The sequence below is a fragment of the Pochonia chlamydosporia genome, chromosome 4 (assembly GCF_001653235.2).
Source record: "Pochonia chlamydosporia 170 chromosome 4, whole genome shotgun sequence".
In the NCBI taxonomy this organism is placed as follows: domain Eukaryota; kingdom Fungi; phylum Ascomycota; class Sordariomycetes; order Hypocreales; family Clavicipitaceae; genus Pochonia; species Pochonia chlamydosporia.
In genome coordinates this window covers 5,298,546-5,311,541 of record NC_035793.1, presented here as the reverse complement: position 1 = coordinate 5,311,541, position 12,996 = coordinate 5,298,546, and the positions used below count along the sequence as shown (strand labels likewise).

The 12,996-nt window shown below is 48.2% G+C and overlaps 5 protein-coding genes across 5 annotated transcripts; 3 read left to right on the top strand and 2 right to left on the bottom strand.

Annotated features, from left to right (window-relative positions):
• Positions 1 to 505: 505 nt before the first annotated feature.
• On the top strand, positions 506 to 2,385 carry VFPPC_09928 (MFS monosaccharide transporter; the record flags this gene model as incomplete). Its single annotated transcript, XM_018288385.1, has 5 exons — positions 506 to 651; positions 748 to 1,704; positions 1,775 to 1,993; positions 2,050 to 2,064; positions 2,136 to 2,385. The coding sequence occupies 5 exons, from the start codon at positions 506 to 508 to the stop codon at positions 2,383 to 2,385; spliced, it is 1,587 nt and encodes a 528-aa protein (XP_018137778.1).
• Positions 2,386 to 3,006: 621 nt separating this feature from the next.
• Positions 3,007 to 3,948, bottom strand: VFPPC_09929 (glycoside hydrolase family 75; the record flags this gene model as incomplete). Its single annotated transcript, XM_018288386.1, has 3 exons — positions 3,007 to 3,270; positions 3,325 to 3,650; positions 3,780 to 3,948. 3 exons carry the CDS (start codon positions 3,946 to 3,948, stop codon positions 3,007 to 3,009), a joined length of 759 nt encoding a protein of 252 aa, XP_018137779.1.
• A 2,732-nt stretch (positions 3,949 to 6,680) lies between these two features.
• Positions 6,681 to 7,727, top strand: VFPPC_09930 (glycerol uptake facilitator; the record flags this gene model as incomplete). Its single annotated transcript, XM_018288387.1, has 1 exon — positions 6,681 to 7,727. One exon carries the CDS (start codon positions 6,681 to 6,683, stop codon positions 7,725 to 7,727), a length of 1,047 nt encoding a protein of 348 aa, XP_018137780.1.
• A 1,189-nt stretch (positions 7,728 to 8,916) lies between these two features.
• VFPPC_09932 (hypothetical protein) lies at positions 8,917 to 9,774 on the top strand (the record flags this gene model as incomplete). The annotated part of the gene is made up of 2 exons (XM_018288389.1): positions 8,917 to 9,455; positions 9,513 to 9,774. The coding sequence occupies 2 exons, from the start codon at positions 8,917 to 8,919 to the stop codon at positions 9,772 to 9,774; spliced, it is 801 nt and encodes a 266-aa protein (XP_018137782.1).
• Positions 9,775 to 10,145: 371 nt separating this feature from the next.
• Positions 10,146 to 12,530, bottom strand: VFPPC_09933 (ferro-O2-oxidoreductase; the record flags this gene model as incomplete). Its single annotated transcript, XM_018288390.1, has 8 exons — positions 10,146 to 10,466; positions 10,517 to 10,967; positions 11,022 to 11,240; positions 11,298 to 11,449; positions 11,513 to 11,717; positions 11,772 to 11,880; positions 11,946 to 12,071; positions 12,140 to 12,530. 8 exons carry the CDS (start codon positions 12,528 to 12,530, stop codon positions 10,146 to 10,148), a joined length of 1,974 nt encoding a protein of 657 aa, XP_018137783.1.
• Positions 12,531 to 12,996: the final 466 nt, after the last annotated feature.

The window sequence follows — 12,996 nt, the reverse complement described above, 5'->3', positions numbered from 1 at the left end:
GGGTTCTCGTCATGTTTGGTGGGCCAAAATGTTCCCGTAAACAAAACGTTAGGTGAGACGAAGAACGAATCGTACGGCAATAAAACGATGGTGAGTGGGCCGATGAGCAACGACACAGTAGAATTTATTGTCAAACAGGAGTGGATTACTATTTGCGTCGGCCCGATGACATCGGCACAGCTCTGGGTACCATGGTGAGGCAGTCTAAGCAAACTTTATCTGCATCGGGCCAAACTGGTACAGAAGGAAAAGGCTCTCACGGTCTTCGATTTTGGCACTGTCACTTTCTACATCATCCATGCTCATTTCTTTCCTTTCACATCTACCACTGCTGCCCATGTTTCCAAACCCAACATTTGCGTGCTGACGTTTCCCACCCGGTACCACGCTCAACGGCCTCAGCTTCTCTCACCGTCCCGATACCGTCCATCAAAGGAGACGTTTCTTTTCATTTCAGCGTTACATTCGTGCCGACGGTCTTGGGCTGTCGGGAGGGGGGCCAATCATGGGCATAACCAAAAGGAATTCATCCAATGGCGATGTCAAAGATCGGAAAGACGAGTCCTTACTTGCGGAGCAAAAGGTTACATTCCTAGCATGCTTTCAAGGTGCTGTCGCCAGCCTAGGCGGTTTCATTTTTGGTTACATTAGGTTAGCTTTTGTGATGCCTTGCAACCATCTCGCATTATAACCCAATCACACCCCGTTACCTTCATGTATTGATCATTCACTAATAGACCTGTCCAGTGGCCAGATATCTGGGTTCTTTCTCATGAAGGACTACTCTGAAAGATTTGGCGAATTGCAATCAGATGGCACTTATACATTCAGCGCTGCCAGACAAGGCACAATTGTCGGCATGCTCAGTGTTGGTGCCCTTATAGGATCACTGATTGCTGGCAAAATGGCTGATCTGATTGGCCGTCGATTGACGATATCCGTTTCTGCTTTTTTCACCTGCATTGGCACAATTATTGAGATCTCGTCATCATACCACTGGGTTCAATTTGCTGTTGGACGCCTTGTGAGTGGTCTCAGTATTGGTGCCTTGTCTGTGGTCGTGCCTATGTATCAGTCAGAGTGCGCGCCGGCCATCATTCGGGGTGTCATTGTTGCCTCGTACCAACTTCTCATTACTCTTGGTATCTGGACCGCCGAAATGGTCAATTGGGGGACCGAAGAAAAAACAAACAGTGCGTCGTGGCGTATTCCAAATGGTCTGTCCTTTGCGTGGGCTCTCATTCTCGGATCAACTATTCTATTCATGCCCGAGAGCCCCAGGTATGACTGTAGTCGTGGTCGAGTTGAACGCGCTCGCTTGGCAATTGCTAAGCTATCTGGTCTTGCCCCGGATTCCGAGGGTGTGAATCACCAGATAACCGACATCCAGCATAATGTACATGAAGAGAGCAGAAGCGCTGATCAATTTCACTGGACTGAGATTTTCACCGCGCCACGCATGCTATATCGCACCGTCTTGGGTATTGTCCTCCAGGCCGGCCAGCAACTCACTGGTGCCAACTTTTTCTTCTACTTTGGCACAACTGTGTTTGCTGCCACCGGAATCAGCAACAGTTATGTGACCCAGATCATTCTGGGATCCGTCAATGTTTTCTGCACCATCATTGCCTTGTGGGTGACGAAACGGTTCGGTCGCCGTAACACTCTCATGATAGGTGCCGCATGGATGATGATGTGCTTCTTGTGAGAACCCCATTCCTAGCCTGCCGAATTCATAACGCCAGCATCGTGACAATTTCTAACCGTGGACTAGCGTGTACGCTTTTGTTGGTCACTTTGCCCTCGACCATGATAACCCTATGAACACCCCCAAGGCCGGGTCTGCCTTGGTAACGTTCTCATGCTTGGCAATTGCAGCGTTTGCCGTCAGTTGGGGTCCTCTGGTTTGGGCGGTAAACGCCGAGCTGTACCCTCTTCGCTATCGAAGCACATGCATGGGCCTTGCAACTGCTTCAAATTGGCTATGGAACTTGTGAGTACACAGTGGTCGATGCCTCACACCACCAATTCACTAACAAATATGTCCAGTTTGATATCCTTCTTGTGAGTAGCGAGTAAACCCGGTTTGGCTCCGCACGCTTTCAGAGGCATGCGACATCGCTAACATTCCGTAGTACACGATTCATCACCGACGAGATTGACTACTTGTATGGCTTAGTATTCGCGGGCTGTTGCGGCGCCCTAGTCGTCATTGTCTTCTTCTTCGTGATCGAGTCCAAAGATCGAAGCCTCGAGGAAATTGACACAATGTATGTCCAGAAAGTCAACCCAATCAAGTCTGGCCACACTGCCGGCCACTGGAACACGGATGACTACCGCCAAGGCATCAGGAGGCTCAGCGAGGCCCGAACCGAGACCGGGTAACTGCCTATTCCAATTGCGTAGCATAGACGCAAATTGTGTTCGACCAAACATATGTCTCATCATGTGGCCCATGTGGCTCTTGCCCGGGGGTCTATCCTTCCGACTTTCGCCATCATGAAATGAGATTGCGGATGCTCGATTGCCATTAAGCCGTCTATACAGCCATGCATGACCTAACACAAGAATCTATGCGCGGAGATATATGGTAGCGCCACCATAAGATACTTAGTGAAAGGATTATGTGACAGACAAAGATGTAAATCCTTGGTGCGCACTATAGCGAAGGGGTCATTGCTGGCAAACTTCGCTGGGCACGACCATCTGTACGGGTAGTACGATTTGTATTATAGCCGCATCAAACAGTCGCAAGCAGGGAAAATTGGCTGCTTCGTCCCTTGTTTACGGTGCGCTCACTCCATGCGTTATACAAGCTATGTACCATTTCATTGTCTTATGAAGCTATATACGGCGATGAAGGCGGAAAATATGTGACTAGGAATATTTTTCCTTGTTTTTGTACCTGTGACATGGCCCCTAAAGGTGATCAAACGTGCGTGATGTAACATACTTTGGATGATTTGTCGAGTTTGGCTACGTTTGCAGCATCGTCCTTGTCACCATCTATTTGATCTTGGCTACCAATTTGTCACCTTGAGCATGGAGGGACGACTCAAAGTCAGCAAAGGTCTTGGCCTTCCAATTGGCACCTTTGGCTCCAGGGACAGCATTGCTCCCCTTAAAGGCAATATAAAGAACGTCGTTCTCGTCATGTGCGGCGTTGCCATTAACCGCTCTACCGTAGCAAGCCTGACCAAGTGAAAGAGATACCTCTCCGATCAATGGAGGACCATCATCACCGTTGGTGTCGCCCCACACGCCGTAAAACTATTACCGTCGTTAAAAAGTAGTCATTGACAATTGATCAGGGCGGTTACATACCATTTTATCGCCACAAACGACTGCGACAATGGAGAGTGGCTCGATGCCGTACTTCTGCGGGTCGAAAGTCACATAGCCCTTCTTGCTACCATCATTTCCAAGCACAACGTACGAATGGACGTAGGCGTTAAGATCCTTGATTCCATACTTCTTGACTTCATCTTGGAAGGTGGTTTGTGGCTGCGTGTCACCGGAACTATCACAGTCGCCATTGCCCTTGCCCTGTGCGCCATCACAGTCAATATCCATGTTGACCAGGTTCCCATGTGTGCCCTGTAGATAGATAATGCCATTATCTTCAAGATGATCACCGCAGTAGCAAAAGTCTAGTTTCATCCGTTAGTGCTATTACCATACTTGACGCAAAGGATCAAGGATTTCCGCTTCGCCTCTAGCACCAACTTTAACTAGACAGGACGGGTCAGGTCTTATTTAAGCTCACTGTTGTCACACACCTTTGGAATCCTTTTCTTGGCTGTAAAAGCCTCCCTTTAGAATCTTTTTGCAGGTTCCCTGAGCCCGAACCGAGTTGTACAACTTCCTGACATTGGCGGGGACATCTCGTGCGACAACCTCACCAGCCAGGTAGCCGGCGGCAAGAAGAGGCAAAACGAAACTGCGCATGGTGCAGCGTGGACAATTGGACTATGAAATGGAAATTGCACAAAGAATTTTCTCAATATTTGAGACAAGAGGGTTGCTATTGTTGATTTTACCAATAGTTGGACTTGGGCTTATATACCTATATTTTCCAACCCAGACGGCCGGCCCGGCAATCTGTCATTTTGTTCACCGAGCTTGTCCAAAGCTTCAATCTTGGTGGCCGAATTTTGCGCCAATAGTGAGGTGACGATTAGGATAGGCAGGGGCTAATAGCCTGTACCTGATCATGTCTGTGTAACCGAAACAACCAAAAGGTCCGTCCTGCCAAAATAGAGTCAAGTCAGTCCGGGGCAAATAACGTAAGTCGTTTAAATGCGGCACTGATCAGAGTGATTGCCTACGGTTAGTTCCGAGAGAAGCTAGTGGCTACCTAGATTTATGGTTAAGGGGGCGCACCCAAGGCTGCAACGTTCTTTGCTCAACCCCCAACTGTTCCCCTTTCTGCTCTTTTATTTTTGTTTTGTCCTTTTTTTCCAATTCGGATTCCTCATGCCCATTTTGTGGACCCACGTTGACCCCATGAAGCTGGATACATTATCACAAAGTGTTGAATAGGTAAGGATATTCATGTCAGTTGTTTGCGCTCAGAAAAAAAGCTTCCTGATTCGTACTAAACGACAATACTAATCCATCGCTTTCACTCTTGGTCACCACAACAGAAAGACCGGGATTGTTCGGAGAGCAGCCTTATCTTCCTTTGCCAATAAAGCGGCTTAAATAGACTATCAGCTAGGAATATCACCCAGTGAGCTAGTATCAATAGCAAAACCAAGGGTTAATACAAATTCTTGGCCTTTATTCGTGGAAGCTATTACTTCACAAGGTATCTTTCTCTTCCCGGTAGGGGTCCATTTAGGCGACTGCAACAACAGACATGGTGATAGTACGACGGCGCGTCAGATGATCATTGACAACCGCCCGTCTTCCTCGGCGAATGAATGCCGGTTTGCCGTAAAATATGAAGTACAGATTGGCTGTGCACTACCCGACCCTCCTTTGTCGCTGCTGGCTGAAATAAGATGGTCCTTTACCCCACAATCATGTTACATCGTCACCAGAGCCTGTTCCACCAATGAGTCAAGGAAGCTGCTCTTTGCAAGAATTGCCCATCTTTGGGCTGATGTTGGGGAAAACTTTGCCGTGTTTTCTCACGGCATATATATTGTATCTGGTCCCAACTATGCGCACTCGGTAAAGTAACTTGTCAAGTCGATGATCACGATGGTTTGCTCTAGATATTCATTTCAACTCCGGGTTGCATTGCCTCAGGCTACTTCAAACCCGGAGCTGAAATGGCTTCAACCCATCAACTACTGGGCAACTGCAGATCATAACGGGTATGGTATTTCCAAACCACGACTTTGTGGCGAACACCAGTGATTCAAAACACCAAGACTGAGGTGGCCGGCGCTCGAGAGGAGCCTGGAGCAATCCTCATCCTCGTCACCAGAGTGGCGGAGCGCACTCTTTGTCGTGTCAATGTCGCGTCCGGTTAGACGTTCCAAGGCCAGGAGTCTTGAATTGGTGCAGACCCAAAGAAAGGGGGGTTCAGTCTGTGGTCAAAGGTGTTCAAACATATCCAAGTATACACTATCACAGCTTAATATGCCTGATCACATAACGCGATATGCGATACCTTTTCTTATTTAAATACTTCTGAACCCTATACTTGTTTGAACTTCCCGAAAGACTTCCCGAAAGACTTGCCGTGATGCTATGACGGAGATCATCTTGCCTGATGTTTGTGGGGTGGCTGTCCCAGCTCTGTCCCTGTTCCATCCCGGAACAAACCTCCGCCAAGAGGTCTGTGGATGAAAACTAGGTGCCGGTTTCCGTGTTGCTCACCGTTTCGAGTGTAGGTCGACCACCAAGAAACCAGTTAATACGCTTGGGGCCAAGGAAATGTCCGAACGGAATCTGATCTTGGTCCGACAGTGTGCGGGCCATCGGAGTTAAGAGGTTTAATGGGTGTCAAGTTGCAGATGCGGGGGGTAATGCCTTCAAAGTTAATGTCCAAGCTTCCCCAAAGTCCACCTACTACTCCCCGCATTCCCCAACATTTGAACATTACAATGTTCATATCCTTGCCAAGTTGTCCCCAACTCAACCCACTTGGCTTTGCACAATGAGACAACGGGCTACGCTACCCGCTCTGCTTTCAACCAGAAGGTCCAGTAAACAACCCTGATATTTTTCACTTTCTTCCAATCAAGTTGTGTTTCCTTGTTTTGTGACAAGGACGAGCAAGCACCAAAGTGGGATCTGTCGTAATAGATCCCACGTCCCTTGCAATGTCGACACAAAGTGACTCCGCCATTAGATTCTTCCACAGTTTTGAGTAGCACCAAGGGGTAATTTTCCTGCCGAGGCAATATCCGTACCGTATCCGGGCTTTCCTAAAGTCAATTATGAAATCTAACTGTTAAAAGGGCGTGGGAATGAATTAGCTGCAAAGTCAAATGTCCTCGTCGTCTCTACGCACAATTTGTCTCTGCCGTGACTTCTTACATATCCGGGTGGACTACGACCATCGCCAATTGTTGCAATCCAAGGGACATCCAAAACTCATCACCGTCGAGTGTACAATAAATAAAGTCCGCTTAAAGAAGAACTTACCCAAAAACATTTTTTAAAAAGAAAAAGAGAGAAAAATATGTCTGCCGAGCCTACTACCCTAGATCGGCTCCGGACGAATGACTGTAAGCAGGCACCAAATCTCCTCAATTCACACAAATGTTTGCCCTAACCGCCATGGCTTGAAAACAGTAGAACTTGGTGTGACAGAAGCAGTCCAGAGACATGCGTCTCGACATGTTGTTGCCCCTAAACCCGTGTCGCAGCGAAAATTGGACTTTGAGCATGCCCGTCCACGATGGCTGCGTGAGTGCATGGCCGAAGCCACAGGAGTCTTCTTTTACGTTTTCCCTGGCATTGCCTCTGTGGCTGCATTTACGCTCAACGGCACTTCCCCATTGGGAGTGACGGCATTCGGCAGCTTATTCCAGATTGGCTGTGCATTCGCACTTGGCATTGCGTTTGCCATTATTACCTGTGCTCCGGTTTCTGGTGGTCATTTCAACCCTGCCATTACAATTGCCCTGGCTATATGGCAGGGCTTCCCCATCAAAAAGGTGCCATACTATATATTCAGTCAGATATTCGGAGCATTTATTGCTGGCCTACTGGTGGTCGGCATGTACTGGACACAGATTCAAGAAATGAAATCAGTCCTGCTTGAAAAGGGCATGCCGCTGGTAGCCAACGGCGCACCGGCCAGCATTCTTTGTTCGTTCCCAAACCCGGATCAGACAAATATGGGCTATGTGTTTTTGACAGAGTTCTTCGTTGATTCCTTCATTGCAATCGTCATTTGGGCCTGCATAGACCCTGCAAATCCATTTGTCGCCCCTGCAGGTGCGCCCTTCGTCATCGGCTTGGCATATGCGGCCATGGTCTGGGGTTTCGCCGGCATCACAATCAGCACCAATCTGGCTCGAGACCTTGGCACACGCATTGTCGCTGCCATCTTTTTTGGCAAGGAGGCCTTCACTTACATGAACTACACCCCGATTGCGGTTCTTGTGAATATCCCGGCCACAATTTTTGCCACGGCCTACTACGAGCTTCTCATGCGAGACAGTTTGATGAACATCACAAAGGGTCATGCTGTACATGAGTCCGGTGATGATGGGCTGATGAGACATCTGACCAAAACAGGTACTTTGGATGAAAAGGAATAACATCGGTCATGCCGGGAGCCAATGCCACCTGAGTCGTATTTGATGTTGTGATTTCATTGGCTATACGTGCGACATCCAGATGAGTCTGGTTAGTTATGGACGCGCTAGAGTGTGGAAACAAAGCATTGAATTGATGGTTCTGTGGAATCGAGGGTATGATAGTTGACAGACGACTTCCATTATTTACTACCGGAGAGGTCTTTAATTTTCACGAGAATTTCGCCTTTCCATTTGGCTTTTGTTTATCGGATCCCATTGCGCCTCTGGTTACTGAAAACCTGATCAGAGACCTGGGTAGGCCTAAATTCTTCCATCGTAAAACACACGTTTCGCCTCTTGTCAGTCACGCTTATTTGGACCATGGGCAATCACAGCGTCCCTGCCCTGGTCGACTGGACGGGAAAATATTACGCCCAGAAAGGCCCCGTCAGACGATCCAAGCCCAGTGCTGTGGAGTTGGGTGAGACCTGAGAGGCGCAGTAGGTGATGACTTCTGTGGACCATCGCCCCGAGCCGTGCTCAGGCACATGGTGAGGGCCAATAAAATGGCAGACTTGACTCACCTAAATGCCGAGAACTGTGTTCAATGCTGCCTCCTGTAAGCTCTATGGCCAAAAATCGACACCGAGAGTTTCATCATTTGGCTCCATGAAGAACGTTGGCAGAAAAGATTGACCGAGAAATCACCGCTTGACTGGTTGCGAATGGATCCTCTATGGGGTCTGGACAATGCACCCGGGGCGCGCCGGACCCAGAGTGTTGTTCTCGTCTTAATTTTTTATCTAGTATATCCCAGATTTACTATTTTCGGCCATAGCTTTTGGCCCTTCTTGCATCTACGGTATCGGCAGTGGCTCGCTCGGCTTACATGCAAATTTGGAATCTCACACGACGAACATCGAATCCAGACCTCTAGCGCAGATTTCGGTGCTGACAGACCCGTTATGGAATGATTAGAGGGCGGAGGGTTACAACGGTTCAAATGTTTACATTAAGCAATTGGGAGTAGCGGGATCGCAATAAAGGCATAGCGCTGAACCTGTTTCAATGCCCACTTCTGCATTCGAAAGTCTGGTCGTGTATAAAAGCGAGGAGGAAGGCTCTTCGGCTCGGGCTACATACATTATATCTTGCAACTCTTTCGACAAGATATCTGGCACATATCGAAAGAGAAAGACGATATTTCACTATGAAGTCTGTCAATCATTTTATAGGCTGTGCAATCCTGCTAGGGGCGAGGATTGTCATGGCTAACAATGCGGTTTCTGGCAACGCCTTTACGAACAACAATGGTCTTGCGGCCGCGGAAGCTGCTGCCCCTATGTGGTACATGCCATCGGGAACTTGCATGCCATCAGCTGCTGAAGATGGCCAAGGCCATCAGACGAATGGTGTTGACGCGGACAATTGTAACATTGGAAAACTTTCCCATAACTGTCCACCGCAGCCGCAATGGCAAGGGACCAATACCTTCTATGGAAACGTCGCAGGCGAGCCATTTGGCACTATCCCGACGTACTGGTCAGTTAAAAAGTGTGGTGACAATTGGAAGGTGATCTACTATGTTTATTTCAAGAAGGACACTGGTCACAAGAGTGACTGGGAAGGCATCGTCGTGAGCTTCAGAAACAGCGGGGGAGACAATTGGGTTCGTGACACGGTCAAGATGGAACAGGATGGCAATCATAAGCAGATCAACTGGAGCGATATCAACGACACTTTTGATGGGTAAGTGTCACTGTGAATCCTTTCTGTAGGGCTTCCAACTAACACGTTGTCTCAAAGTTTGGGCGACTGGCAAAACTTCCAGCAGAAGAACCGCGACCACGGAAAATTCTACTTTGGCAAATTCCACCACTCAGTCCACCAAGATTGGCACACAACCAGCTTTAAAAATACCTGTCCTCCGAACTCTGACAATGATTTCCGCAACGGAGACTACCAATTCTGGGCCAAGAACAATCTTCGCCACGTCTCAGTCCTGAACCCTAGCTGGAATTGGGGCAAGGCATCCTCACCGGCAAATATCGATCTCTGTAGTTACTAGGGACACCTTTTATCCCGGTATTGTATCCAAAGCACCTCGAATATTTAGTGTAGCAGTACTTTAGAAATGAACTAAATTTTATGGCTAATTTTGTTAGTTCTCATCACAAGCCCGGTGTAACTTGACGTACTTGTCAAGGCATTTCAATTTATTTAACGTATGTTAATACCAGACTGCTCGAGGTCTTTAAGATGCAAGTTTCTTTCCCTCAGGTTATTCACAATCATCTTGTCCCAACCACTTCGTGCAAGACGTTGACTGTAAACAAAACAAAGTGGTCTGGGCTGATATTAAGCTCTTATCGTCCATTATCGCTCTATGCCAATGTAGTCATCAGAAACATGAAGTGTAGCAAGTATCATGTATGCCACTCATTGACGGAGCTGCCGGTAACATGTGCTCTCAGACTTTTGCCTGGCCGACTCCGTAACCTCACCAACCTGAAGTACGGTACCCATGCCAATTGCTTGGTGCCATAGTACGTGGCAGTGTAACAGCCACAAGCCATCATTATATAGAGGGAAGCGCATAACGGCGTAACCCATCGGAGGAATGTAGACTGTGTCTCGTCGCAGAGGGTTGTGTGTGTTTAGCGGTGCTGCTTCAGAGACGGCTTGTGGGTCAAATGGGTTGTATCCCCGATACATGCCTGATGCATGTGCTATTCCTACGACAAAAAATTCGTATCCATGCTGTTCAATTATTAGGCGACTGATAATATGTGTGGTGGGTGCGGACATACCAAGTGGAATGGATGACCCTTGTCATCGAAATTGTTTACCACGACGTCAACCCATTCATCTTTTCCTGACGTCCTGAACCAAGGGACATCAAACTTATGCACCTTCGTAGGTTGAGGGACAATATCTGCCCACTCTTCACGAGGGTATGATAACAGCGGTCTTGATTTAGGGTCAGGCGTCCACGACGTATGATTAATAGAGCCCACAGGGTGATTATGGTTTGCGGCTCGGATCTTCATGGTGGAATATAGGACCGCACGTTGCGTAGGGTCTTGGCCGATCCCCAGGTTCGCTGGCACGGGTTGTCCTGCAACATCTGCCAGGTTAAGAAAATCAACCAACCGTTTCTTCGTGTGTACATTCGATGCCTCTTGGGTCTTTCTTTCGCCAAAAGACTGCATCTCAAAGGACTGTGTACGATTCAGAGCAAAGTTCCACAACGGCATATTCCTACAATTCGATGATTAGCATACGGCAACGCAAAGTGCCATCAACCGAACTTACTCTCGGTCAAGTTCGACGGTAAGTTTGGATAATAAGTCTGATTTTTCGGATTTCGGGTTTTCAGTAGTACGATCCAAAATAACATCAACACGTTGTCCCGGATAAAGTACGCCAATAGCCGCAGCGCTTGCTGTCTCATGACTAACAGGGCATCCGCCATCTACAGTAATGACTTCCATTACACCATTTGACACGCCCATACTAAGTCCCGCAGAGACACTACGTAGATATATTAGCGTTTAATAGATGCATCTCATTTGATCGGTGGCTTATTACCCAGTGTTAACGATTCGGAGCCTGATGCGATTGTCGTTGACGAGGCGCAAGATAGGATTTGTCACATTTCTGCACTCAACTGGGCGCGCCTTCACGGCCATAGAGCAGTTGAAGCGACCTTTGCCATTCAAAAGAAGGGAGTCCGGCGCAGGCTGACTCACATAGGTCAACAATTAACTGCATGTGCTGCCTTACGGGTCAGTTGGTTGACATACCTCCAAGCCAAAGTGATCGGGGTCCACGAACCACTCCAGGACGTCTTGGGCTTGTCGATGATACCAGTCCCCAATGAGCAAAAGCTGCTCATTGTGATAGTGGTGCAGAATCTGATCTCCTGGTTGATTATTATCGACAGGCTTATGAACAATTAACCCTCCGTATAAGCCATCAGCACGCTGCAAGCCCGAGTGCGCGTGGTACCTGAATTTCCGCATCAGCCATGATGAAACACAATTTTGAAGGGTTCTCTCTAACCAGAATGTTCCCGCTTGATTGTTGGGGATTTGAAATTGGTACGTGAAGTTCTGGAAGGTCTGAATGGCACATTGCGTCAAACCCTCAACACCATCCATTTCATTGGCACCTGTTTCGCCCATAAGTATGTCACCTCGATGCAACAACGGGGGCTGATTCCATGGGAATGCACACCTCTCATTGCTAAGCCATGCCAATGTATTGATATGCCAGGGTGGTCATGTGCATGTATGCCATTGTACACATCGACAACCAACTGATCCCCTGGTCTTGCTTCAATAACGGGACCTGGAAACTGCCCTATCACGCGTTAATTAGACCAGAACTGGACATTTACAACTTAACTGTTTGGCATGAGACCATCATACCGTTTATCAAGTATACTGGTTTTGAAACCCCATCCGGGGAGCGATGTTCGAGAGTGATGTTCCAACTGAGGTGAATTGCTTTTGGAGTACGATAAATGTGGTCCTCTGGGTGTAACAAGATGCTGTTGGAGCTGTCCTCCGGTGATTGAGGCGCGAATCCATGTTGCCGCAATGGCGCTCCAGTTGGAGTGACTGTTGGTACAGCAGATTGTGCAGGAATCACTACATTATTGTCCTCGTTCCGTCTTGACTGCACATCGAGCAAGTAAAGCAAACTCATACACAGCCCGGTGATAACCAGTCCTCCAAATGTAACTGCTGACAAAAGACGCGCGGAACGGGGTCGGAGCTCGCCAGGCGACCGCTTGATCTGGTCGCCATTCCATAACATTGTCAGTTGGGTCTGATGAGTTGCAGGATCTTGCACGACGACCGCACGGCCATTAATGAACGAGTGCTTGAATGACAAGATGTGAATGGGGAGCTTTAAGCCGAACAGCGGCCGTTGCAGGGCCAGTAATGTAACCCGTTGCCCTTAAGGGGCTTGCGGGCTTGCTCGCGTGTTTGCCTTCTGTTACTTTAGCCAAGGAACATCAAACACTTGGCCTTGGGTGCCTCGTCTTCTCGCTGTCTTGTAACGGTACCACCAGGGCAGGTATGCGAGACGAATAAGGTCTGGTACATGAAAACGTACATATATGGCGTCACTCCGATGCGGTGGGGGTGTTTGTTGGGATTTGGGCAGAACTGAAAAACCTCCGGCGAGAGATATGCTCGACTGTCGCTTTTGGGAATGTCTAGTTTGCGGATCGCTTTTGGGGGATGAGATTGAAGATACAATGGTACATGCATTGTGT